The sequence below is a fragment of the Cibotium barometz genome, chromosome 20 (genome assembly GCF_041138505.1).
Source record: "Cibotium barometz isolate CiBa-2024 chromosome 20, ASM4113850v1, whole genome shotgun sequence".
Classification (NCBI taxonomy): Eukaryota; Viridiplantae; Streptophyta; class Polypodiopsida; order Cyatheales; family Cibotiaceae; genus Cibotium; species Cibotium barometz.
In genome coordinates this window covers 33,943,298-33,969,347 of record NC_141065.1, presented here as the reverse complement: position 1 = coordinate 33,969,347, position 26,050 = coordinate 33,943,298, and the positions used below count along the sequence as shown (strand labels likewise).

The 26,050-nt window shown below is 45.9% G+C and overlaps 1 protein-coding gene across 1 annotated transcript in view; it reads right to left on the bottom strand.

Moving 5' to 3' along the window:
• Positions 1-26,050, bottom strand: part of LOC147627804 (K(+) efflux antiporter 2, chloroplastic-like) — a 77,859-nt gene that overhangs the window by 18,121 nt on the left and 33,688 nt on the right. The window contains exons 3-4 of the mRNA XM_086814775.1: positions 12,418-12,508; positions 10,388-10,524 (exon numbers count right to left, since the gene is read on the bottom strand). Coding sequence (XP_086670901.1) covers positions 10,388-10,524; positions 12,418-12,508 — 228 coding nt within the window. The remainder of the gene's footprint in view (positions 1-10,387; positions 10,525-12,417; positions 12,509-26,050) is intronic.

Sequence of the window (26,050 nt, the reverse complement as noted above, 5' to 3'; positions counted from 1 at the left end):
CTATGTGCCTACACATGACAACATGGAAGATTTATTCTCACGAAGGCTCTTCCTCGTGAAAAGTTCGAAGCTTTTCGTAAAGCTTTGGGCTTACTGTCTTTTCAGGATTGATCGGCCATACCCTGTACATGTTCACATCATCACTCCAGGAGGGACTTGTAGCATTATATGGTAGTGATGTGTGTGAACACACTTAGGACGCCAGGGCACTTTTTCCTCACTAGGAGGTTTTTTTTTCCCCGTGCGTATGTACACCCTCTTATCTACTCATTTTGGGGTGTGTACTTATCTTTTGTATCTAACACACATTTGTTTATTCTAATCTAGTGAGTTTGTGTGCTCTCAAGCTTCTCTATCTTGTGTGTGTGCATTGTTGCAACCCTAACCCTAATTCCAACATACCACAAGATCCGCAATCCTGCGTTCCAATGAGTCTTTAAAGATGTCTGCATGAATGAGCTCAATAGCCCCACTCGAAAGCTCAAGTCCGATCTGGTGTTCAGCAACCAAATTAATGAACCAACAAGCTTCCGATACAAGGAGGCATCAGCCTGCTCACAAGAATCATGAACTGTAAGTTTGGTATTCGGGTCCATCGGTGAAGAAATAGGCTTGCAGCTCTCCATCCCAAAGATCTCCAGCAACTCATGGACATACCGCTCCTGTGAAACAAAGAACCCCATCTGGGTCTGCCAAATCTCCCATCCCAAAAAGAAATGGAGTAAGCCTAAGTCGGTCATCTCAAACTCCTTTGATAAGGCGGCCTTCATCACAACTATGTGCTCCACATGACCACCAGTGAGAATAAGATCATCCACATAAAGGATAATCAAAGTGACCATACCGCGTTCCCGAAAGAGATACAAGTTAGGATCTGCAATTAATCTTTGAAAACCTTTCCGTAGAAAGAAGGAATCAATCTTCTGATTATAAGCCCTGGGAGCATGCTTAAGACCATACAAGGCCTTCCGTAACCTGTAAACCCATTCCCTTTGATCCCGGAACCTCAAAGCCTAGAGGTTGCTCAACATACACCTCCTCTTGCAAGTCACCATTAAGGAACGCGGATTTTACATCCATCTGATACACCGGCCACCGCTGAGAAGAGGCAAGGGCAAGAACTGTCCGAATCATGGTCATCCTCGCTGTCGGTGCAAAGGTATCCTCATAGTCGATGCTAGGTCGCTAAGCATAGCCCTTAGCCACAAGTCTGGCCTTGTGATTGTCCATTGACCTATTAGACGCATACTTCGTCTTATAGACCCACTTGACACCAATGACAGACCGTTTTGACGGCCTCGAAACCAACTCCCAAGTGTTATTCTTCTCAATGGCTTCAAGTTCCACTTGCATGGCTTTCCTCCAAGTCTCCTGGAAAAGAGCTTCCTTAACGAAAGTGGGCCCTTTGTCTCGAATGATACGAAACATCAAAGCATAGTTCACCTGTAAAGGCTCCTCTGACTGACGAACGCAAGAACTGCAATGTCCCTGCCCACTACTGCCAACATTTGACAAGCCATCCACCATCTGGTCCCAGAAAGCCCGCCGCAGCGTATCCACATTCAAGTGGTCATGACGAAACTGCCACAAATCACCTAACTGAGGACTTGTAAGACAGAGTGTTGAGAGTCTGTAAATCCCATTCTCCACTCCGTCTTCCCAAACAACCTAGCATGTTGCTTTGTCCCATAGAGCAACAAAATGCTCATCAAACTCCACCCTTCTGTACCGGAAGCTGGTTGGTTCATTGATCTGGTTGTTGAACACCAGATTGGACTTGATCTCGTGTTCTTGCAAACCTCATGCATTGACAAAAGATGAAAACCAAGGGATGGGGCATAAAGAACCTAGGAGGAATGCTTCCCTCCTCTACCATCGGGAACGATCTCCAACCTGCCCTCACTGTGAATCGGGATAGTGGACTTGTCACCAATAAGGATGTGACCTGTGTGCCTTTGAAGATCCTGTAATAACTCTCGAGAAGGAGTCATGTGCCTAGAAGCACCACTGTCTAGAATCCATTCCCGAGTTTCCCTAGCGGTGAGTCCAACCGCCTCCCTGCTTAAAGAAGATGAAACTTCGGTGTCCATAATCTCCAAGTCCACAAAAGCTAGAGTCTTCACGATTACAGCTGAGGAACCTGCACCTTTCTCGGTGCTCCGCTAAGGACATTTCCTCCAATAGTGACCTTTCTCGCCACAACGGTTACAGGTCCGCTCTGCCTTCAAGGCGTCACAATCCGAGTCAAGCTCCTGCTCAGAAGACTTCGCCTGTGAAGACTTCCCTTTGCCCTTGTTGTTGCGGCCTTTCGATCGCTGGCCAGTCAAGGCCTCAGAACCTCCACCCTGTGGAGGGTTTGTAAACCGCTCTTCCTGATCCAGAACCATCGGCACAAGCTCCTCCCATCTGGGGTTCTTTGTTTCACAGGAGCGGTACAAATGACAAGTGGGGGGCAAGGGTGGTATTTATACCACCCTAGGCTGCTGGTCGGCCAGCCCAAAAACAGCCGACAGCAACTAAGAGGTCCACGACTGGCAAAACCTCCAGTTGGCCAGCAGAAGACCAGTCGGCTAGGACCATATCAGGTCGGCCAAGAGAAGACAATCGGCCAACTCTCAAGATCCCCCACGACTAGCAAAACTGGGTAAAAAACATGGAAAATGAGAAAAAATGAAGACTACTCCTAACTGGGCAAGCACACCCACAACAGAGGCCCTCACTCCCTACTGAGTAATATGGTATAGACAAGAGATGACTACTAACCACCCCCCCCCCCCCCCCCCCCCCCGCGGCGCGGTGAGTTATATTAGATAAAACCCCTTTGGAGGAGTATTTAGTACAAGTTCTTAGAGCCAGAGAGCTCTCTTGTCTTTTTACATGTCTCAACAAATGAGAGAATAGCTTAATTTATAGTTCTTGCCCAAAAGCACTTGAGAAAAGCGCTCTAAAACTCACTTATAGCCCAAAAAGCATCTTTTTAATAATAAAAACTCTTCTCTTTTTAGTATTTAAAAAGCTTTTAATCTTTTTCTTTCCAAAAGCTAGTCGGATCATTCCAAGCTTGTAAGGTGGCCTTGCGCTGCTATCTTGCCATGTGTCAATGCCACATCACCATCGCCGCATCATCAGTGCCATATCACTTTTTACTTTTTCAAAACTTTTTTTCCATTTTTTTTTCACGTTGCACAAACTGCATTTTGATGCTTCGGTGACAACCCCCTAACTTATTAAACAATTATCCTCAACTCATAGGTCTTGCTTTTCTATGCTTTTTCTTGTTGTGGGCTTAGCTATTCTCTCTCTAGAGTCTAAGAAGCATTATGTATGCCGATGCTCAGTCTAATATGAGATTAGAGGGAGATACCATTGCCTTTTCAGAAAGAGTTCGGTCCTATTAGCCGTATCATGGATTATCCAAACCATAGTGGTTGCGTACGTTAGGTACGGTACGCGTTGTGTACGAGTACGTAAAGTACACATGAAGATCAATACTTTCAATACATTCACTTTTTTAAAATAATGTATATATAATAAAAATATATATATTATAAACCCTGGTGCCTTTAGAGGTGGAAGGACGACTCTGCTGAGCTGAAGAAGTGGTGATCGCTTGAGGCTGAGCTCAAGTCACTCATCTATCAATGCCCTTGAGCTCATTGTGAAGCTGTCAGCATATCTCCTCCTGCTCATCACGTACTATGTCACTCTCCTCGGCATGTTGCTGTTTGTGATGCTCCAACTCCTCAACATCGACCTACATACCATGTGTTCACTAGTAGTTATTAATGACTAGTCACTATAAACGGTTTTTTTTTTGTACGAGTATGGAAAGCATTGTACCAATACCGTACATATTCAAGGTACCAAACGGATGAGTAGGAGTACGGAATGCAACTATGATCCAGACCAGAGATGCCTAGGCTTGTTCTTGTTGGAGCTATGACGACACAAAGAGCCTCTTCAAAGCACAGACCTCGCGATTTAGTTCAATCCAGCTCAGGATCACCAACTTCTTCCAGCCCTAGCATGCTCTACCTACTCCACCAGCAGATCCGGCACTTCATCAGACCAGGATAGTATCGAGGAGCATAGGGGTCACTCTACCGTAAGCCACAGTGCTCCGAGTTGTGAGACAACCTCGGCCCCCTAGACCACAACCACCACCAGTCCATCAGGCCCAAATCGATGTGATCCTTACACAACACCGACACACGATGGAGGCCTCTTTTCTCAGCCTCTCTTCACTAGTTCAGATCTTGTGGCCAACCTCTCCTTCCCGATGATGGATCTCCTCCATGGACTCCTCCCCTCCATAGATTCGGGATAGAGTGCATTATGATCATTCTTGTCTACTTTATAGCATGCTCCTCTGTTTGTTCTATGCATTTACCTAGGACTTAGCTTCAGTTACTAGGTTTCCAATTTCAGTTTCAGTTTTCCATGATGATGACATTCCATGGATTCTATGCATGAAGCTCGGCTACAGGGAAGAGGACCCTCTCCCCTTCACCAAAGCATGGAGAGCCGGGAAAGACTCAACACGCAAGCGAGCCCTCATCCTACAATTTGCAGGAGAGACGGAGAGGGTCACCTTCATGAGGAGGAAGAGGGTGATTCTACGAGGATTACAGGGAGATCCCATCTATTTGGATGACGACCTTACAAGGATGCAGATAGAACATAGAAAAACATGCATGCCGAGAGTCCTACAGGCCCGGAAAGAGGGCAAGAGAGCATTCTATCGCGATGGCCGTGTCATCATCGATGGCAAGGCCACCGATTAGCGCCAGGCGGCCTATGAAACATCGGCTATGGAGGATCTAGATTCACACATACACATAGCAGTTTGAAACTGCAATGGAGCACTTTGGACACATCCTGGGAGGATGGAGGTGGTCATGGAGGGACGGGACATCATACTACTTACAGAGATGCACTAGAGCCCAGAGAGGGGGCTACCCAAAGTAGAGGGCTATCAGTGGGAGTTTACATACACGGGGACCACACGGCAGAGCACATCGAGAGGATCTGGAGGTATAGCGGTACTCTTCAAGAGAGAGCTACAGGAGCGCCTACAGGTGGTAGCACGTGACCAGGAGGCTAGATACATGTGGATTAGACTGCACCTCTCAACGGACAGGGTGTTATACATTGCTCTATGCTACTTCTCTCCTAGAGGATCGAGATATGCCATTGGGAGAGTCACCATATGCAGCCCTTTCAGATGAGATCATACACTACTCCAACCTGGGGGAAGTCCTCCTTATGGGGGACTTCAATGCACGGACACAGCCGACAGTGCGACATTTATGATTTCGAGCACCCCGAGGTGATGCACACACTAGAGGTGGAGGACACGAGAGCTTGCAGGGTGTCAGAGGACATGGGGCCGGATAACACTAGCTATGGTCACACCAGCACCCACAGCCCACACAGGCATCGCATACAACTTTCTACTTCACCCATGACTTGGCAGACATATATGAGCATCATGTATTTGACGGGCTATTCCAGATGGATCCCCTGTCACCTCTAGACACACTCACCACCCAGCTGTCATCTCTACTACATACGGCCGCCACCCGCAGCTTCCCCCATCATACACACATTGCACACACAGATAGATCTAGGAGCATGCCCCAAAATCGGTGGTATGATGATGAGTGCAGAGAGCTATATAGACACCTCCGTGCCCAGAGAGCACTGTGGACCATTACACAGAGACAGGCGAGCCGTTCCTCACACGCTATAAGAGGCGTGCATATGAGGAGGCACAGTATTGGGATATATACCACCTACTCCATGAGCAGAGATGCAACCACTGCATGGCGCAGGATGAGAGCCTCGCCCTCGTACCCCGATTCAGGATCCACACACATGGCACACATATGCAAAGAGCCTCTACCATATCCCTCAGTAGCCGCCCATACCAAAACCACAGGAATCCCGCCCTACCACCTCTACTTTCTTTACTGCCTCGATGGTAGAGAAAGCTATTCGCCGGTTACAGCATGGGAGATCGGCTGACCACACAGGTATACAGAGTGAGCATCTTATTTATGCAGCTGACACACTGGGACCCTTTGTTGCTCACCTTTTTAATAGGGCACTAGTGGAGGGCCTACCAGCTGAGTGGACTATGCACACCATCGTGCCTTTCCACAAAGCGGGAGACATGCTAGACCCCAGCAACTACAGGACTATCATGATTGGTCATACATTGGCCAAACTTTATGGCGCAGTGCTCGAGGCAGAGTTGAGCTCATATGCAGAGAGGGAGGGACTGCGAGCACCAGGGTAGGCTGGATTCCGACGAGCTTTCTCCACTATTGACCATATATTCACTCTGAGATGTTTGATTGACCAGGCTAGGGTAGGGGAGAAGAGATTATACTGCTGCTTTGTGGATTTCCGCAAAGCATTTGACACGATGCCACGAGAGAGACTCTTCCAGCGCCTATAGTCATTGGGGATCCCATCAGAGATGGTTTGCGGCATCTATGCTTTATATGAGCAGGTCTTCGGGCGCATACGATGCCCTGGGGGGCTATCTGATGTTATTGCTAGCACCATAGGTGTGAAGCAAGGATGCCCACTCTCTCCTACACTATTTGGGCTATACATCGATGAGGTGGCTGACTTCATTGGTCACGGTGGTGGGGACGGGGTAGACATCTCAGGTACCACAGTCCACATTATGCTATATGCAGATGATATTATTCTGGTCTCGGAGTCGCGGATGGGATTACAGCACCATCTCCATGCACTCGATGACTTCTGCACACAGAGGGGGCTTACAGTGAGCCTTGGGAAAACCAAGGCCATGATGGTCTCAGATAGAGAGGCCTCAGATTCTCATGCTCTCACGGATGATCCACAACAAACCCTCCGACCCACATGACATTGTCCGAACGGAGTTTGCTGCACCTCCTATGCTAGTAGAGGCCCTCTTCCAGACGATCTGCTTCATACAGAGGATCAGAGATATGCCATCAGATCGACTCTCACATAGAGCTTTTGAGGCGTCCAGGCAGCTCGCAGAGAGTGGAGATAGGAGATCATGTATTCACAGATGATACAGTGGCTCACTCAGCATGGTCTTGACATAGATCACACCAGTATGATATACATGCACCACACATCCAGCTCTCTCATAGTGAGAGGAACAGAGTCCTTCGGCAGGATTTATGGATTTATGGCAGCGATACACTCAAGAGACTTGGATTACACCCAGTCAGCCTCTACCGCCGAAGATGTTATACTACACAGATCAGTTTATGCGTATCTCAGCGGATGGGAATATACAGAGACCTGGATACATGGATGTGTACATGCCTCACAGTGCCCGAGTGGTGATTGGCCAGCTCGGAGTGTCATCACACCAGCTTGAGATTGATGCAGGTAGGGCAGCACGGATCCCCAGAGCAGAGAGGATATGCAGACTATGCCAGGAGGAGGTTGAGAGTGAGGAACATTATGTATGCAGATGCACAGCATATAGTGTCATTAGAGAGAGATACACCACCATCTTCACTGGACATCCCTCACTCCGCCAGATCATGGAGTCCGCAAACCAGCGCAGATTTGGCCAATTCTTGCTAGAGACACAACGCCATAGAGAGACACTGCTACGGACTCATACCACAGGGAGAGGTGGGCAACAGCTCCAGCTCACTGATTTCTTCCAGAGATCTATCTCAGTGCCTATCCTGACACAGGAGGGGGTTACACTTCAGCGCACTGTGGACATCCGAGCCAGACGGAGACCGAGAGCACCAGGCTACCAGACTCCCAGACTACATCAGAGGGAGATCACAGAGATACGGGCTCGACATCAGCACCATATCCAGGAGCGGCTAGCTCACTTACACTCACACCCGGAGATCATGCTCCGAGGTATTTTTGCCTCACCATCGCCTATGTATCACATATTACACCCACATTATGGTACTGGTTGGAGCTAGACAGATCTGCATTGCATTCTTGTATACCCTGCGCATATAGGTTGCATACTGAGCCTATAGTAGTGGTGCTCCATCCATCACACCCCCCCACTAGCTCAGTACTTTCATGGTTTATTTCATGTTCATTTTGTCCTTTTTTTTTCTGGACATCCAGAAGACATTGACAGTTGTACATTGATTTGTCTCATAGGTCGAGTTCGGCCTCTAGTAGACGTTAATACAGCTTTCCTTCTTTCTTTCTTCCTCTCTCATGATGAGATAGCTATGTTTATGTTTTCGTTCTGTTTTATTTTCCATTCCATGATGAGATATGCCATGGACATTATTGTATCACTTTGGTCTCATTCTCTCTCTCTCTCTCTCTCTCTCTCTCTCTCTCTCTCTCTCTCTCTCTCTCTCTCGGCTTGAACTTCATCTCTCTCCTTGAACCCTCATCTCTCTTTCCCACTCACATCATGGGTATCTTCCACCCTTCATAGCTTGCTCTCCAATCCTCAAGATACCAACATGGTATCAGAGCTAGGGTGAACCACCATCATCATAATTGCGTTTTAACTCACCACCTCTGCATTTTTCTTCTCTTATTCCATGATGCGTTTTTTTCATACCATGATGCATTTTTGCTGAGCAGCAACTCCGCCCCTATGTCACTACACCGGCCAACCACCGTCATGCAGAGCCACCAACGGCCCAGATCCATTGGCATCCACCTCTGTGCCGCCCCTTCTGCTAGTTGCAGTCGGCGAGGACCACCAACGTCAGCGCACTTCACTGCAGCGCCACTAGCCACCCTCCGCCGGATGGCACAGTCAGCAGCGGCCCACCTGCGCTCAGGGCGCCTCCGGCCACGACGCTTCTCTTGTAGCATCGGTGACACCCCCGGAACTACTCGCTGTAAGATCGTGTCAATGCTTTTGTCAATTGACTGGTGGTTGGCATTTTGCAGGGCTCTAGACGCCTGCTCCCACACCTGGCCAGGACCTGCCCGAACTGTTCAAGAGGGTGTACGGTCTGTTTCGAGCATTGTACGGGCTGATCCTGCTGCTCCTGCCACTTGTACTATCATTGGAGAGAGAGCTCTGTTGAACCTGGAGGCTATGAAGAGTACTACTGTTGCTGGTGCTTCGAGGTGATTGAAGACCAGGGATCGTTGTCCCTAGGTTCAACATTGCCCTGTGTGAGACTGGGCTTGACCTATGAGATCCAAGCAGTAGTCTACGTGAGACTGGGCCCTGCTTTGGAATTTAGCCAATACAATTCCGCACAGGTCTAGATGCTCTGTCAAGTCATCATTGTGGTAGCAATACTTTGCACTCGCTTATAATCCAATAACAACGGGCAGATATCAGGTGGGGGCCCTTAAATGGGTGGATTGGGACCCAATCAGGTGCAATGTCTACACGGCAGGGAATTACTCTCCAGAGAGCAGAGACACTTAGAGCCCGCAGGAGACAGAGGACACCTGGCTTTCGAACACCACGCCTATACCAGAGAGAGATGACAGAGATCAGAGCTCAGTTTCACAGAGAGGGTGCGGAGCGACTGGCTCGCTTCAGAGCACACCCAGGCATGTTCTTCAGGGAGCTGTGGACACCCCCTTCACTGATGTATACCATTTTATACCCCCAGTATGGTACAGGATGGAGCTAGCTAGGTTGCATATCATGATTGTATACTCCATGCATATAGCTTTGCATTCTCCTAGTAGTAGAGCTCCATCCCCTCCACACCCAGATTCAGCTTTTTTTTATTCAGTGCTTTTTCATTTTGTTGGGATGACAGAGGATACCCCATACAGGTACTCCGATTTGTCTCATAGGCCGAGTTCGGTCTTTTGGAAGACGTTAATAAAATCTTTCTTTCTTTCTTTCTCTCTCTCTCTCTCTCTCTCTCTCTCTCTCTCACAGAGGATATTGAGGAGATCCGCCAGTGTCCGATGCGGCACATATTATGAGATGGAGGTACCTCCATAGTGTACCTTCCAGTTCCAGTTTCATTTTCTAGGTGCCAGTAGTATCATCTTTATTTTTCATTTTCTGGGTTTTTTTATCCAGACATTGTATCAGATCCACCATGATGTAACTTTTGGTCTCATAGGTCATTATGGCCTTTTGAAGACGTTAATATAACATTTCATTTCATTTCATTTCTCTCTCTCTCTCTCTCTCTCTCTCTCTCTCTCTCTCTCTCTCTCATTGAAGTTAATTGCATCTTAAGCACGCCCAATCAGTGATCTTCCACTAGGCATGTAACACTAACCAACACGCTTCAACTAAAAACAAAAACCATCTGGAGCATGGGCATACATAGATTTCCAACAATTTGAGATTAGCACAAAACCAATTTGAGAAGCAAATGAATTGATACTCCAATAGTTTTGGAAAAAAAAATCCAAATACATTAGCTGACAACATTGAAATTACCTCAAGTCCAATATTAAAGAGCAAAAACACTACACCAAACTCTGCAATCGCTTTTGTTCCATGAACATGACGTATGATTGACAAAGAATATGGCCCGATCAATACGCCAGCTGCCAGGTACCCCAGCACAGGACTACCTACAAAAACAAGATAAGCATTGATAACCAGCCCTGCACACAAAAGAATGTTGTTCCACTGAAACACAAATTGACCTAGAACCTGCAAAGCATAGCTGATTCAGCTTCCAAGTCAAACTCTAAGGCAGAGAGGAGTGGGAGTGACAACATACTATTATTACAAAACAAAGGCAGTTAGAAGCAGTTGAGAGTTGGGACAAGAAATGTGTCTTGATTTCCTTGAATCCCTACAATCCTACACGAAGTACCAGACTCAGCAGACCTCCAAGGCTGCTCACAGTTTATGCAGAAGCAGCATGCTGCCTTTCTCTCCACTTGGAGTGCCAGACCCTTTCTCACCCAAGGCGATGAGGTAAGCTCAAACCACGAGCCTAATGCCTTGGAGACAGCCGTCAAGGTGCTCTTAAGGAAGCAATTAATTAATAAATAAAACATGTATACACAGCAAGAAACTCTTGACCAACTACACACACAACACCAGCGCTGGGTCCCACTGGTCAAGACGCCCCCCCACGAAGTATTTGCTTTACTGATGTGAGAATGTGAGAGTACAAGGCTGAATTGGCTGATATCTGCTGAGACCAAGCTCTCCGTGTTTACCAGGCCAGGAACAGAGCAAAACACTTGTTTTCTCCACTTCTGCATGTACCTAAAGTCGTCCTCTTTGCTGCTATATCTGGACTGATTCTAGGGCTGATTATTGTTGGCCTCTGTTGCTCTAAGTGAGCTGAGTGCTCGGCAAACCAAATGCACAGTGAGGAGGAAAGTGGATGCTGAATCATTTTAGAGGATGAACTCGTTGCAATTGGTCTCTTTATTCCAATTTTTCAGGTATAAAGGACCCCCTTAAACTCGGTTTTCCGGCTATATTTCTTGGTCCGACCATATACTATGGTGAGGCACTTTTCTAGCACATTTATGGCCCATTTGCACCACTTCTCCCTGCTCAACCTCCATACTTAACTCTTCTGTTTCCTGCACATTCTCATAGGCATTTGCCTGCAGGCACTAACTTTTCCTATCACACTGTACCTACTACTACCCTGCCTACCTATACACTCCATGGCCTTGTCCCATAATCAACTAGGGCTTGATAGTGGCAAACACTCACCTAGTCTACCTCGTGTATGGCCTCAATAGTCATGGCACATGCATCTGAGAACTGATGAACGTGACATTTCCTCTTTGCTGATCAAGAAGAGATTCTAGTAAGTACTGTTGTGTCTGAGTGTGTGCCAACACTAATGTAGCAGCATGAAAGACCTGCCATGCATCATCACAAAGCACACAACTCTGCTTCTAGAGGAAAAAGGCAGCGATCAAATAAATTTCCTAAGGGCTACTATGTTTGAATTACAGAAGAGAAACGAGGCATTTGAGCAATAACTTTCTTTACTACAAGCAATGAAGTTCTTCTTGCTAGGAGCCTCTGATCTCTAAGTGCTCTTTGGGAAGAATGACCAAGGCTGTCCTTTGGAAGAGAAGCTCCAAATAACCTATCAAGCATTTCATTGAAATCTACTCATCTACCTAGGTCATGGGAGTGGGACCCGCGCACACATGGCATCCCCTCTTGCTGAGTTCATAGTCCAAAAAATTTCCCATCTTCATAAAACTGGTTGCTGAAACGAAATTGGATGCATGCCTCCATGCAAACTGCAGAAATCCTTCACACTGGATCATAATATGTTGCTGTAAATCCTCAAGAGTTCCCTTTGCATGACAGAGAACAGGCCTGTCATGCAAATCAGAGGTGTTCATAATATGTAATATGTTGCTGTCAATCCTCATTTAAACAGCACTTCAACAACACACAGAAACTAAAAGTGTGCGAACAGTTTAGACAAACATTGAAGCAACAAACGAAGAGGCATAGATCCAGCTTAGACTCACCACCAGGAAGCTTCTGAAAAATAGGTACAAAGATGACACTCGCAAGAAGTAGCCACAAGACATCAAAAAGGGAAGTCTCCTCTTCATTCATCTGCCAATAAACACCCACTTCTTAATGAGCAACATTAAGCGTGATTCAAAACATTTGAAAAATTGTAATTAACTAAATTATGATAAAACCTTCAAACTGCTGGAAAGAAACTACACAAGAACTTCAGCATTCATGCGTTGCCCCTTCTGCTATGTCCCAGTCATTACAGCTACCTGGCACCCTTAACAAAATTTCACCTGCCTGTCTCCTCATGGAAGATGCTCTCTGCTGATCGAGATATTGGCTAATTTGCCTAGGAGCCATCTGTGCACAACATTGTCTCTGAGTGCCCTAAATGACCCTCAACCTGCCCTTATATTGGTTGTTGTAGGGCTGGTTTGTCTGTAGGGTTGGACTGGCCCACAACCGAATAACATGCTAAATATAGGCTCCTGGCTGCCACTAGTCTGGGTGTCCAAAAAGCTGCCCAATTGGTGAAAACTCACCCCGGAACTTGCCCTTTAGGTGGTTGTAGCTTTAAGCTATGTCCATGTACAACCCAATTAGAGCATACACCCTAGTGGGATAAAGATAATATTGTTTGAACCATCATAATGCCTTCATCTAGCTGCACAAACTGTATGCCCAAATAGTAGTGCAAGAGACCTAGAACTGACATCTCAAATGAGGTCTTTAATTCAGCTTTGAAAGCTGAAATGGCATCCTCACCGATCCCAGTCAATAGCATGTCATCCACATACAGTATGAGCACAAGTCAAACCCCATGATCCTCTTTAACATAGAAGGTGCTCTTAGTTGGACTGTTTTTTAAACCTTGCTGGCCAAATAAGAGTGTATCTTCTCATACGAGGCTCATATTTTGCCTTCTTGGCCAGGCACCACAAAACCAATAGGTTAACTCACTTAAACTTCTTCCTACAAGTCTCCATTGAGAAAGGTTGTCTTAATGTCCAACTTGTGCACCCTCCATCCATGATGGGCAACCAAAGCAACAACACATCTAATAGTGGGACGTAGGTGCAAAAGTCTCATCATAATCTATGCCTTTCTGCTAGGCATACCTTTAGCAACAAGTCTAGACTTGTACCTATCAATGGTATGATCAGACTTTCTATTGACTTCATAAACCCACTTTGTACCAATTGGCTTCTTGCCACGAGGTAAATCCACTAGATCCCATGTGCTATTTTTCTGGATAGCATTGATTTCCTGTTCCATGGCTTCTTGCCAGTGCTCATCCTCTTGAGCCTCCTCATAAGAGTCTAACTCATTGTGTCATAAAGACGACTCCTCCAGGTCACATATGCATGTTCTCTAGCATTTCTGAAACCAGCCCATGTCCTACTATCTATGAAGAGGAGCTGGAGTTTACTCTCTTGCAATGTAAGGACCAGCCCCTGAGGCACTATTCTAGCTTCTTCCAAAGCTGTCCGCTCTTCATGAACTGGGTTGTAGAGGCACATGAGCATTTTTAATGCCTCTCTCGAAAATATGCTTTGAATGCATCTGGCATGTATTCCCCCCCTCGATCTGAGTGGACAGTTTGCACTCTACAACCTGTTTCATTTTCAGCTCCTGCTACATAATGCTGAAAACAAATAAACACCTTAGACTAATCATCAATGAAGGTCACAAAACAAAGATGCTTCCTAAGTGATGGTATGGGACCACACACATCAGTTTGTATGAGTGTAATTTCAAGACAATCCACTGCCAGGCAAGGACCCATTCACGATGTCCATCATGGGTGATACAAGAAGGCTAGAGATGTCAATAGTCCGCTGTGAGGATGAGGCTACTTGATGGCATGCCAGGACCTCCTAAATCCGGGGTTGATGAGCTGGGGGTGTCAAGGTCCGACGAAACGAGGAGGGCGTCCTGCACACCCAGATTCAGCTTTTTATTGTTCAGTACTTTTTCATTTTGTTGGGATGACAGAGGATACCCCATACAGGTACTCCGATTTGTCTCATAGGCCGAGTTCGGTCTTTTGGAAGACGTTAATAAAATCTTTCTTTCTTTCTTTCTTTTCTGGAGTGTGCGTGCCCAATCTGATGTGACTCCCATGGGCCTCCTGCCAATGGGCATTGTGGTAGGCCTCTTGAGTCTTGACTCTTCGAGTCTTCCAACTTCCAAGCCTCTAGGCTCTCTCTCTCTCTCTCCAGAGAGAGAGAGACACTTAGAGCCTGCAGGAGACAGAGGACACCTGGCTTTCGGACACCACGCCTATACCAGAGAGAGATGACAGAGATCAGAGCTCAGTTTCACAGAGAGGGTGAGGAGCGACTGGCTCGCTTCAGAGCACACCCAGGCATGTTCTTCAGGGAGCTGTGGACACCCCCTTCACTGATGTATACCATTTTATACCCCCAGTATGGTACAGGATGGAGCTAGCTAGGTTGCATATCATGATTGTATACTCCATGCATATAGCTTTGCATTCTCCTAGTAATAGAGCTCCATCCCCTACACACCCAAATTCAGCTTTTTTATTCAGTACTTTTTCATTTTGTTGGGATGACAGAGGATACCCCATACATGTACTCCGATTTGTCTCATAGGCCGAGTTCGGTCTTTTGGAAGACGTTAATAAAATCTTTCTTTCTTTCTTTCTTTCTCTCTCTCTCTCTCTCTCTCTCTCTCTCTCAAGGCTCAAGAGTCAAGCCATCTTCAACCATGGCATCCTCCTCACGTGCCGGGGCTTCTCGTAGAAGGACAACGGGATGGACATGGTGGGAGGAGGTTAACTACACCACATCCGTTCATGGAGGCCGTTCTCGGCCATGGGTATGCAAGCTTTGCCCGTACCGGCGAACGGGTGGCGCCGACAAAGTGCGAGCCCACCTCTTGCATGAGAGTGGGCATGAGGTGAGGTTTTGCACGAATGTCACGCCCAAGAAGAGACGGGAACTGAGTTCAACAAGAGGTCATGTCTCTCTCTCCTCAAATATTCCGACACCCAGTTTGCCTACAACTTTCTCATGTTGGGCCGGTTGAAGGATTGTAGCGGTGCTTTGAGGGGGCTTTTCCTTAGCGACGAGTTTGTCGCCATGCAAGAGTCCCATACAAACACTAGCCAAGAGTGTAGGCTACGGGCGGATGACGCCTCTTGGTGGGAGCGTGTGAAGACCACAGATGCTATGGTGAGGCCCATAGTCCACCTATTGAGGATTGTAGACGCTATGCAACCATGCATAGGCAAGGTCTACGAGGCCATGGATCGCATGATAGAGAAGTTGAAAGACTTCGTGCCTGACGAAGACAGATACGAGGAGATCCATGCCTTGTGTCTAGGAAGGTGGAATTCCTACTACTCTCCATTGCATTCAGCAGCTTATGTGGTGGACCCAGAATTCCAAGGCAACAAGCAAGAGAGCGACCGGGAGGTGAGCGCTGGATGGAGGATCATCTTGGATCGTCTTGTGCCTGATGGCGCAAGATCAGGGACCAGCTTTCGATGTACAGGTCATTTCATGGCTCCTATGGCTGTCATGATGCACAGGTTGACCGCTCCAAAGTTGGTGCTGCTCTATGGTGGGAGGACTTTGGTTCGGATGGACCGGAGCTGCAGCAGCTTGCCATCCGCATACTTAGCCAGGCCGTCAGCTCCTCTTGCTTGGAGCAACTTTGGAGTACCTACAGCCACATTGCCTCTAGGAAGAGGAACCGACTCGGGGTAGAGCGTGCCAATGACCTTGTCTTCGTCAACGCGAACTTGCGAATGCTTTGCAAGAGCGTGACCAAGAAGGCAGATTCCTTCACCGAGTGGGAGATGAGTCAACAAGAAAAGCAACAAGAGGATGAGGTGCAGGAGCAGCATGCCAGTGAGGATGAGACTGAGGATGAGCTTGATGCTTCTTTGGCACAAGCTACCCATGACCATGAGGCGAGCACTTCACGTGGATGATCATTCATGGATCATGATTCATGGGCCTTACTACTTAGCTCTAGCCTCTAGCCTCTAGTCTTCAGCACTTTTTTGTCATTGACTCATTTGAGTCCGTCCATGTATTTTGCCTCCTTAAGGCTTAGTCCTGACTCCGAAGTCCTGACTCTTGAGTCATGACTCATTTTGTATCCACTTAATTATTAATATGACTCAAAAGCTTACCATTTTAGTGTAAATTTGTGCTCATTTTGATGTACTTCCAAAGTAGAATAAGTGGAGTAGAAAAATTTTTAAAAAAAAGTATTTTTTGAGTGCCGTTCCCTCCCCCGTCCCCGTTCCCTACTTATGGCCGTCCCCCGTCCCGTCCCCGTCCCCGTCCCCGTCCCCGTCCCCGTCCCCCGTCACTGTCCCCCGTCCCTTGTGACTATATGGTCATTTGTAAGCATTCAGAGAAAGAGGTTGTAGAGCCAAGACCAAGGGCATGCAGTCACGACATCACAATTAGCCAAGTACGCCTCCAAATCAGCATTTCCAATAACACACATAATGGACGCTAGGCTTCAATTTATGCAGAGCATTCAAGGCTCATATCTACTTTGGATCCTTGCCAATCATTGTAAATACTCATTCATTTTTTAATATACAGTAGGAGTTTGTTTGGTAAAGAGTCTCTCTCTTCTTCTATCTTTGTTGCTTACCGTTAATCGTGAGTATTCACGCTCATATGTATGCATGTTGCAGGTGGGCTGGTAGGATTATCTAACTGCAAATTGGTCCAACTATAGGCACAACTTACGCTCTTCTATCTCTTCTTCCTCCAATGGATCACATCCTTTGGGACATTGGTCATTGTACAAATCTCATAACTTGAAATCTCTGCATCCTTCCCTAGGAATGATCTCTAAGGCTTGCATAACTTTGAATCCCTGGTGTTGCCACCAAATCGGGTTCTCGCTCCTTCTCAGACTCTTGCTCTTCTGTTGGCTATGCAATTAATGTCATCAACACCTCTTCTCCTCAATAACTTTGGGTTTTTTCAAGCTCTTTGAGAAGAAGCATGTGTTCAAAATTTTGAGGACCCTACTGTTTAGGCTGCTCTTTATGCTTTTTTGCTTCTTTCTCCTGCTGTAGTTGTAACTTCAGTAGCCTCTTTTGTTCCATCCGCTATTGAAGGAAAATGTTAGTGCTTTGTGAAAGCGTTTCTTCTTTTGTTGAGTCTTTGTGGACACATTCTTCTGTAGTGGTGCCTTCGTGGACACGTTCTTGTGCAGCGATGCCATCTTTAAAGCTTCTTTCTTCTTCTGGGCTGGGTACCTTTTCTTCACCTCAATTTTACCATTCACAGAATGCTCTCACTGTAGGTAGTCAAGCTTGGTCACAACCAAAAGCTCTGATACCAATGTAGCATGCAATCGGTATGATCATGAACGCAAGGCAAGCCCCACTTTCATGTCCCTTGTTTGGCTGTGTTTTCTTCTCCAGTGCACACAGATCACTTGCAGAGGGGGTTTCTTGATTGGATTGTGGCTTGGAGGCAGTTTGGTACTTGAAGAGGATTCTGAGTTTCAGTTTTCAATCAGCTTTTTGCTGATTTTGGAGCATCTATACCTGTGTTTTGTTCCTGGCCTACACGGTTTCCCGGTTTCTACATGTTCCTTGCCTTCTGTTGGCGGTGGAGTGCTATTTTTTTTGCTGGATAGCAGTGTTTTGACTGCGTTTTGCTTCCCATAGGAGTTTTCTGCACTCAGAGGGCGCCTTTCTCCAGCTACTTCACTTGAGGATCAGATTCAGGAGCTGTGTTGTATCTGTGGAGACTTTCTTCTTTGATAGGAGTTTATTGATTTTGGAGGAGAGCAGTGATCTTTTTAGAGATCCTAAGAAGAGTTTATTTTGTCCGAGCTTGTGTTCTTTGCAGTGTTTGCAGAACAAGGAGGGTGTTTTGCCCTTTTGCGGCGTGATCCTTTCACATGGATCCTTTATTAGTTGCTGATTCTTGGGATCTGGTTCTACTTCTGGACAGTCTTCTACTATCTGTGATGCTTTTGAGGACTTTGTTATCACTGCAATCTATATTCCTGCTTCCCTTCCTCATTGTGAGGAGTCTACCTTTGCCTCTCTTTGTGATGCTTCTAAGGATGCCCCTCCCCCTGCCAGTTCTGCTGGCTTGTTGTTTTGGAGGATGGTTTTTTGGACCCAGTGGGATGCTTTGGATCTGTGGTTGCTAACCGTGCTTGGGGCACAGTGGTACTTTCAAAGTTTTTTGGATTTGGATCAGAATCAAGTTGGACTTATATCAATCCGACGATATCTTTTTTCAGAGGGGGATGTGGAGTCCTTTCATCTTGTGATGCCCACCTCAGTGGCGTGTACTTATGTACAGCATTGGGCAACTCATGTTATGGAGTTTGAGCAAATGGACCCCATCTTTTCTACAGAGTCTTTACATCTTGCGATGCCGACCTTTTCAAAGGATGCTTTTATACAGCATTTGGCTACTCTTGGTACAGAGTTGGAGCAGATTGACTCTATTTCTTTTGAGGGTTCCAGTGAGGAGCAGTTTGCTTCTCCCAGGATTGATTATATATATGATCTGATCTTGGTTGGTTATGAGGTTTCTCATACCTTCTCCAAGCTGGATACACAACATTCGACTTCGGGGAGTGTTCTTACACTTGGGTTTGGAACCATTATTTGGAGCAGCACGTCGCAGCCTATATGGTTGTTTTCTTCTAGAGGAGCGGTGTACCTGGCAGCTTGTTCTGTTGCTTTTGTAGCTGAGTTACTGAGGAGATTGCTTGTGGAGCTTTCTTGGTACCTGTTTCTGCAGTCTTTCATCTTTGATCGAGGACGGCGTTTCTGGATTCTTGGAGTTTGCTCAGCATCCGGTGCTGAGAGGGGGTGTTAGATATCATCCCCTACTTGTTGGCTTCCTATTTGGTGTCCTATTTTAGCCTCTAAGGCTGACCATGTTAGTCTGAGGGGCTGGTCACCCCTCACATGTATTTTACCCATATTTATTCCCCATTTATGGTCCTAGGTATTTTTCCCAGTCGTGGAGATATGTATCACCAGTCGGCTGCCTTCATATAGAGGTATATATAGCCGGCATGCCTCCCTCGTATTTCATTGCTTGCCTAGCTTGCCTAGCTGCAGTCCCTCACTTACAAGGTTCTCCCCTCTTGCTCGGGACATGTATTCCTTTTGGTGATGATATTGAGAGCAGGTTCTCACCTGTGTTTCCTCTCCATCTCTCTCTCTCACTCTCTTTCCTGTGTTTCCACTTTCCCTTCTTCCGCTGCACATTCTATCAATTTTCCCCCAAAGACCGAATCTTGATGCAACCAAACCTCCCTCTGGATGTCATGGTCAAACCTCCAGATCAACCTAGTGCCAGGCCAGTTCAATCCGTATAACCAAACACAAAAGATACCACCATGTCCACAACCTCAGTTTTCCATTCAAGCCATAACCTAGACATCGGTAAACTGTCAAGGTATAAGGTCCCTCACGACCTCGGCTTTTGGAAATAGCTCGCCATCTAGCTAGCCATCCATAATTTGTCCAAAACCCTCAGTATTTGAGTCTAGGCCTCTATACAATCGGCCACCCATGAGCTACATAGTTCAAACATGGATAAAATGGTCCAGGTATCATCATCTCTCCACCCCTTCAGAGAGTTTGCTATCCAGTACGCGAGGCATCACCCCTCAGTGAAAATCATGGCATTTGGCCAAGCTATAACACGCCATGATATGCGAACTAGCATACAAAAGCATAGCTCTTCTACCTATGGTCCTCAAGGTTCAAGGGATGTAAGGAGATGTGCAGAATCAAATATTTGTATAAAGCAAAATTGGATCCAACAACAAAAAAATTGGTAATAATAAAACCTCATAAATTCATTCAATAGGGGTTTTTATACAAAAAGTAGATAACTACCAAAAAATCTGATATATGAGAGATTCCCATGTAACTTGAGATATGACCTGCAGAGTGAATAAATACATCATCAAAATTATGGTTCTATGAAATCGGCTTTATCTGTTGGGTTCTGAGAAACCCTAATGTTCAACGGAAATACACAGAAAGCACCAAGAACATAGAGTAGGTAGCAAAGAGAGCTAGAAAGTGTGGACATACTAGATGTGTACAACCACAAGTACCCTAAGTACAAACCCAAAATGTAAAAGTATAGGCGTTCGGACACACCAACTGTCCAGGGGAAAAAAACCTCTATAATGTGTCGAGGGAAAAAAACCCCCTGGTAAGCCCCCATTCACACGGTCACTACCACATATGTATAATCCTACAATCCCCCCTGTAGTATAGTGTGAACATGTACAGGTTAGCAGATCACTCAAGTATGCCTAAACCTTTGCGAAAAGCTTCAAACCTTTTTAGAGGCAACGCATTTGTAAACAAATCTGCAATGTTGTCATGTGTAGGATAATAGATCAAGCTAATCTCCCTGCATGTAACCTCTCTCTAACATAGTGATAATGAATCTCTATATGCTTGGTGCGACCATGGAAAATTGGATTCCTTGCCAGAGCCATAGCACTCTGACTATCAGTGAGAATGGGAGTGGGTGTTTGCTGACACTGTCAGGACTTCTTAGTCTATTAGTGATTTAAGACATGATTAAAATACTTAACACAATGCTTAGAGCGGAAAGCTGCGTGTTGTTGCATTGAGACACAAGGCCTTGTTAAATAGAACTTGAAGAGGTACAAATGAAGAGGCACATCCCTGATGAAAGGGTGTGACTCTTGAATGAATAGTTATCTCCTTTGTACATAGAGATGTGTCCTTTAATCAATAGATGTGTCCCTTTGAAGAGGTGTGTCCTTTGGTGATGACCCATGTGATAGGGTGTGATCCTTCACTGGTGTCCTTTCTTTAATTAATAGATGTGTCCCTTTGAAGAGGTGTGTCCTTTGGTGATGACCCATGTGATAGGGTGTGATCCTTCACTGGTGTCCTTTCAATGATGAATTACAAGAGATTAAGTCACAATCGTGACATTCCCTCCCACTTTAAATAAGATCCAAGGTAATATAAGTGACTTCTAATGTTGTTGAAGATCTTTGTCATTAGGCCATTTATGCTTGTAGTGAAGCTTGCACAAGAAATATTGAACAAGTGTCCTCTATAGTGTTGTTGTCGTGCTTTAAATGCCAAATCCCAAGTTGTAACATCATTCTTTAATGTCTTCTTCTTTGTGTGCTTCCAAATGTTGGGCTTGAAGTGGACTTGGCTATGTTGCGGCCTAGAAGAATCTAAAGGTTTAACCATGAATTCTCTCGATGATACTTAAATAGTATCTCCTGAAGTGTTCATCTTCATAGTAGTAAAGTACTCATCCAAGTTGTTAGAAAAATGTGTGAAATTCTTTGTAGTGTTGAAAACATTATCCTCTTGTTTGATATCAACTGTGTCAGTCCATGTGGGTAAGGTTGAAACAAGTGTTATATCCACCTGTGTCTCCAAAGCAGTCCATCGTTGGTGACTCATCATGTTGAGATAAAGAATCAAAGGACTTTTCAACATCATCTTGCTATTCCTCTGAAGTCATGGTGGAAGAATCCTCGATGTTGTCATCAACTGACTCAATAAAGTTTGCCATAGATGTCCCAAGTTTAAGATTAACATGAAGTGCATGAGCTATTGCATGTTTTCCTTTATCGGAGCAGTTTTCCTTTATCTGAAGTTGAAGATTCCACATTACGGTTTTGAGGAGCGTTGGGTCGTTTAGGGCATTAAAACCATCTATGGTTGAAATTACAAATTGTGCACAATCTTGTCTTTTGCTGTTCACGAGAAGGTGAAGCTATTGCAGAACGAGGAGTCTGAGATTGGTCACATCCATAGTCTCGTCCACGGTCTGATCCTCGTGATTGATAAGACTGCTGACGCTCAGAATGATTAAAAGACGACCTGTCCTGTTAGCGAGGTTGCTGGGATGACTGCTGCTTAGAGTTGGGTCGAGGTTGAGAACCGTCAAAAGGTTTAGAACCATCACGAACGAATTTATTACCGTTGCCGAAATTAGAAGAGCCTCAGTGACCTTGTGACGAAGATCCCCGTTGTGTGACTGGGATATCAGCTATGCATTCAGCATACCAAATAGCAGCTATGAGGTCGACTCGGTCATATTTGTTTGCGCAACGTGGAGGTAAGTCCCTCAACAAAAGCATATAGCTTGTCTTTTGGGAACTGTCATGTGCACAGTGTGTATCTACCGTGTGCAATACGCACGCAAGACTAGTTTCGAGGCTTGGGAAAGCTTGGAACTAGGCAGGCTGATTGACGAGCTGAGTTAGGGAAATACTAACGGGCGGGCACCCAAGTATGGACCGGCGGGCGCCCAAGTGTGGACGCCCGATGACCGGCCAAGAGGCTATAAAAGGGTGGCCAAGGTTAGTTATTGTGATATAGAGAGTCTCGCGAGTTTGTGAGAGCTCTATGGTCTTGGAGCCTGGATCTAGTGCAGATGTGCACCTGCTTTACGCAGCCGAGGCCGGCAGCAATCTTAAGGCCCGCGAGGGCAGCTTCGTGGCGGTATGGGACGTCGCGAGGAGGAGATTGGTCGGTACGTCAACCTAGTTAGCTCAGCTCGTGGCTCGATGGGGACAGTCAAGACTGTGGGCTCGCCCACGGCTGTCATGGTTGGGAGGTGAGTCAGGCCTGCACCCCCTTGTTTGTTTGTTTGCTTTGTTTGCAGGATTCGAGTCTCGAACCGAGATCGATCACGAGGAGATCCGTGGGGATTTGACAGTGGTATCAGAGCGTACCTCGTGAACGAGCAAGTCGGTAGGCAGAGAAGATGAGGTCGAAGAAAGGTATGTGTTAAAAAACTTGCTGTTTTTGCTGTGCATACTGTTGTTTTCAGATTCAGTATGTGTTTTTTCTTCATCAAAGAAACCCATGTTGACCGGAGGTGGTAGTCTAAGTAGGGTCGTTGCTTTGCAAGGAAGAGGAGAGTCGTTTGTGCAGTCATACGCATGAGCAAGTCGGGTGAGAAGCAAAAAACAGAAAAAGCACGATGCTTTTCTGGTTCGAACGAGAGAGAGAGAGAGCGAGAGAAAGCGAGCCAGGCGCACGCTGCAGGGCTAGTCGTGAAGAGCTGCTGGTCGCGAACATCTGCACGTTGGGCAAGCGTTGGCTTTTGGTGTCTATGCTGGCGGCCACGCTTGCAGCCGGCCAAGTATGCGCAGGCGCCAAGGGCTGTGTAGGCAGGCGGCCTAGGCCTGCGTAGCCAGGTGGTCAGGCCTGCGTAGCCAGGCGGTCAGGCCTGCCAAGCCAGGCGGCCAGGTTTAAATTTTTTTATTTTTTTTTTTTAAGGTTTAAAAGACCCCTCCTCCAAGGTTTCAAAGTGTTTATTTTATTTTTTTAAGAGTATAGAATATATATATATATAAAACACAAAAGCTAAGTAAAAGCTAAGCCTAGCTTTTGGAGACTTTTAGCTTTTGGGGCTATCTTTATAAACCCCTTAAGTGGACTTCTTGCCACACATCTCGCAAGTTTTCAAGCTCTCAAGCTCTCAACTTCCCTTGCACTTTCATTGTGCAAAGATCAAATTCTCTCCACGTACCCTCTTCACGATGTCGACCCAAGAATCAGAGTTGGAGCCCCTTGTGGAATGCGAAGGCTTGCCGGCTACGGAAGGTACCGATGCCGATCTTTTTGACGATTTTGTGTCAAAATCAGATTTCCAAGAGTTCAAAGTAGCTCTCGAAGCTTCTTCGTCGGAACGTCAGGCACAAATCGCAACCCAGATGCAAGCTTTGCAAAACTACATTGCTCTATTGACCACTACCCTCTCTACTTTCTCGGGTATGGATACCTTGGCCTCTGCTTGAGGCCCCAACATTACTCCAGAACCATTCGGGGGCGAGCAAAAGCAGCGCTCCAAGGAGATCGTGGACACGTGGCTACATAAGTGGCAAGTTCACTTTCAGTTTCATCCATATGATGATGGAACGAAGATCCAGTTTAGCAGCAGGTTTCCTGTCCGGCAAAGCTTTGCTTTGGTGGAAGGAACTCAACCCTAAGCCGACGACTTGGGCACAATTCGAAGACGTCTTCAAGAAAGAATTCCTCAAGAAAGAGGATGATTATGATGTTGTTGCCCGGTTTTCAGCTTTGACCATGACCTCGCAGCACCTCACTTATGAGGTCTACCTCCAGAAGTTTCGTGACTTGCAGATGAAAGCTACAAAGATGGATCCCACTACTCTTTTGGGGTTTTTCGTAGCTGGTTTACCAAACTCGTACCGATTACAGGTTAAAAATAACAAATGTAAAACATTGGACGAGGCCATTCATTCAGCTCGTATCTATGATGATACGATGGTCTCTTCCAAGTCGAAACCCATTACCGAGCAGGGGAACAAGCATAAAAGAAAGTTCTCCGCACCTATGGCTAACACGACAGAAGGAAAGTCTTCGGACCAACCTTCGAAGAGTTCCAGTTCGACACCAGCGAAGAAGAAACAACTCCTTAGGGCTTTAAAGCTCAAGAAGGAAGGACGTTGTTTTATCTGCGAAGAAAAAGGACACATGCGTAACGAGTACCCAAAGCAAAAGGGAACCAAGACAAACGCTGGACCCAAGCCAAAGGCAGCTAACCAGTTGTCTTTGACAGGTACGTCAATTACTGTACTTTCTCGCCCTAGTACTTGTTCTGATTGTCTGTTCAATTCTAAAGTATTTGGCTTGCATGATCTTCTCCGAGTTTATGGAGAAGTGAATGGCCATAAGATTCACATTCTTTTAGACCCTGGCAGTTCACATAACTTTGTTAACTACAAACTTGTGCAGAAATTGAGTCTTGATACGACACTCAACGACCATACCTATGAGGTACGCCTACCTGCAGGAAGGCAAGTTTGGGATCGCAAGGTGGAGATGCTTCCAATCCAGATTCAGGACTACACAGACACTCTGGAATGCTATGTAATGCATCTAGAAAATGTAGACTTGTTATTAGGGATTGAGTGGTTTAAGACTCTTGAAGTCCAGATAGATTGGTCTAGTCATATTTTTTCTTTTCAACATAAGGACACCAAGTATAGTATTTTAGGTGATTGTATTCATCCCTCTCAGGGACCTCTTGTAAATACAATTGATTTTGGAAATATAATGGATTCTTCTTTGTATACCGCTTTCCATTGTGTATTGATTCCACTTTCTTCTTTTCTCATCCCTTCCATGGATGTAAATGAATTAAGTGTGTTTGAAAGCAAAGAATTACAGAAGATACTTGATTCGTTTCAAGATGTATTTCCTAAGGAACTGCCATCGGGTTTACCACCTGAACAAGCACCTGAACGGGCAGTAGATCATCGTATTGACTTGATCCCTGGTGCTCATCATGTGAGTATTCCACCTTATAGGATGAGCCAAGCCGAGGAAGATGAGTTGGCTAAACAACTCGAAGATTATTTGAGGATGGGCTAGATCCGTCCAAGTAAATCACCTTGCGGTGCACCTGTGTTGCTTAGGAGAAAGAAGGACAATACCTGGAGAATGTGTATGGATTACAAGAGATTGAACAAGCTGACAATTAAGAACCGTTATCCTCTTCCTAGATCAGATGACCTGATTGACCGGTTAGCAGGAGTGAAATATTTCACGAAGATAGATTTACGTACTGGCTATCACCAGATACGTATTCATGAAAGGCA